Source organism: Mastomys coucha, unplaced genomic scaffold, assembly GCF_008632895.1.
Source record: "Mastomys coucha isolate ucsf_1 unplaced genomic scaffold, UCSF_Mcou_1 pScaffold18, whole genome shotgun sequence".
Classification (NCBI taxonomy): Eukaryota; Metazoa; Chordata; class Mammalia; order Rodentia; family Muridae; genus Mastomys; species Mastomys coucha.
Window position 1 is genome coordinate 77,066,255 of NW_022196900.1, and position 2,260 is coordinate 77,068,514.

At 38.3% G+C, this 2,260-nt stretch overlaps 1 protein-coding gene across 5 annotated transcripts in view; it reads left to right on the forward strand.

Annotated features, from left to right (window-relative positions):
• Foxj3 (forkhead box J3) overlaps positions 1-2,260 on the forward strand; it is a 91,049-nt gene that overhangs the window by 34,680 nt on the left and 54,109 nt on the right. For all 5 annotated transcript variants that reach the window (XM_031378475.1, XM_031378476.1, XM_031378479.1 and 2 more), the window contains exon 3: positions 327-651. In XM_031378475.1, coding sequence (XP_031234335.1) covers positions 327-651 — 325 coding nt within the window. The remainder of the gene's footprint in view (positions 1-326; positions 652-2,260) is intronic.

Sequence of the window (2,260 nt, forward strand, 5' to 3'; positions counted from 1 at the left end):
TCTCTCTTTCTCTCTTTCTTTCTTTCTTTCTTTCTTTCTTTCTTTCTTTCTTTCTTTCTTTCTTTCTTAAGAAAGAATGGCATTAGCAGTTGGTGTATGTATTATTTTGTATTTTAAACTCTTTATGACTTAGAAGGAAAAAAATAAGAAAAAGGAAGTCTTGATCCCTTAAATGTTTAGTTTGGCCATTAATATAACTCGATCTTTTCAGATTTAACTACGTTTTGCCTCATTTTGGAACTCCTAGATTTGTGAATATTGGATTAGTTTGACTAGAGCAGGAAGTTTTTTCCTTGATATTCACTAAGGAGTCTATTTACCTGCAGGATGACATCTGAACTGGAGAGCAGCCTAACATCTATGGACTGGTTACCACAGCTCACCATGAGAGCAGCCATTCAAAAATCTGATGCTGCACAAAATGCACATGGAACGGGGATTTCTAAGAAGAATGCACTCCTTGACCCAAATACAACACTGGACCAGGAAGAAGTCCAACAGCACAAAGATGGAAAACCTCCATACAGCTATGCCAGCCTCATCACATTTGCAATTAATAGCTCACCTAAAAAGAAGATGACGTTAAGTGAGATTTACCAGTGGATTTGTGATAACTTTCCGTATTATAGAGAGGCTGGTAGTGGTTGGAAGGTAAATATTTCATTTAAGTTTTAGCTTTTGTGGAATAAGCAATGGAAATATTGTTAACTGCTGTTGAGTAAAGCTTTGAAAAGCTACAAAAGTAAAGACTAAACTCTTTTAGGATGCCAGAGATGGGGAAACTTTGAATTGTATTGATTGATTAGTGATGTGAGCATGTGTGCCACTAAGCACACACGGACACCAAAGGACAACTTAGGAGTTAGTTTTCTCTTTCTAATATGGTTGTTACAGATCAAACTCAGTCATCAGGTTTTGTCTTCCAGTATCTACTGAAGCTTCCTGCAGGCTCTGGAAATTTATGGTTGCCTTATTTTTGGAAGTAACATGTTTAGAGCTTATTATGTCATGGGACTGATGTAGCATGGAGGGAGAGTACTGTTAATGCAGCAGTCAGTAGAAAGGGTACCTACCTAGTGTGTAAATGGATGCCCTGAAGCTGCGGTAGAAAACAGGAAAACAGGACTTCAGGAATGTGTGGGTTTTTATAAACGTTTGTTTTGATTTTGAGATTTGTAGGAGGTACAGAAGCAGCACAGAGGTCTCTCCATATGCTTCCTCTAATGTTAACATATGACAGACCATAGTATGATGATCAGAATCAAAAATTTGTACAGGTAGAATACTATTGATCAGGCTAAGCTTTTTTCAGATCTCATCATTTTTCCTTCAGTGTCCTTTATGTTTCAGGGTCCCACGTTGCAATTCAGTTGTCATTTTCTCTCTATTCCCCTCTACTCTCTGAATGTCACTTACTCTTTTGTGACTTAGACATTCTTGAGAAGTGCTTGTCAGAAATGTGTTTTCCTTGGTTTGGTATTGTTTTCTTGTGAGAAATAGCACACTTGGGGCAGAATAACAAAGAGGGAACACGCCCCTCTGCTTGTCAGAGGCACAAGATGTCAGCCCAGCCTAGTTATCCGGTCAGTGTGATGTCTCTGGGTACTCCACTCACTATAAGGCTATTTATTGTTTACTGTCTTATAAAAAGTTTTGGGGAGATATTTTGAGGGCATGTGAACACACTGTTTCTTTTTAAACTTTGCCTAGGAATTTTAGCATTCATTGCTATTTTCTAATAGTGAATTTTCTTTTTCCTGTAAAATGAAGAATATTATTTTGTTCAATGAGAGTGAGTTTTTCACTACATGTGGTTGCACTTGCCACTTTCAGTTCCAGCACAGGTAGGTGAGGTAGGGATGTCTCTACGAGTGTGAGGCCAGCATTGTCTACATAGTGAGTTCCAGGACTGCCGGGGCTATGTAGAGAGATAAACAAAAGTACCGCTGACTTCTTTCTGGTGTTGGAGAGATGGCTCTGGTGTTAAAAGAGCACTTGTGGCTCTTGGCTAGGGCTAGAGTTTGCATTTCAGCAACCACCTATAACTCCAGCTCCAAGAAATTGAACATCCATTTCTAGTTTCCATGGACACCTGTACTCACATGGATATACATGCTTGTGGGCATGCAATACACATTAAAGAGAAAGGCTTCTCTTATTTGGTTAGTCATTTATGATAGTAAGTGCTTGTGGGTATTTGTCTTTGTTGTGCTGAACTATTTTCTTTTCTTTTCTTTTCTTTTTTTTTTCTTTTTTTTTT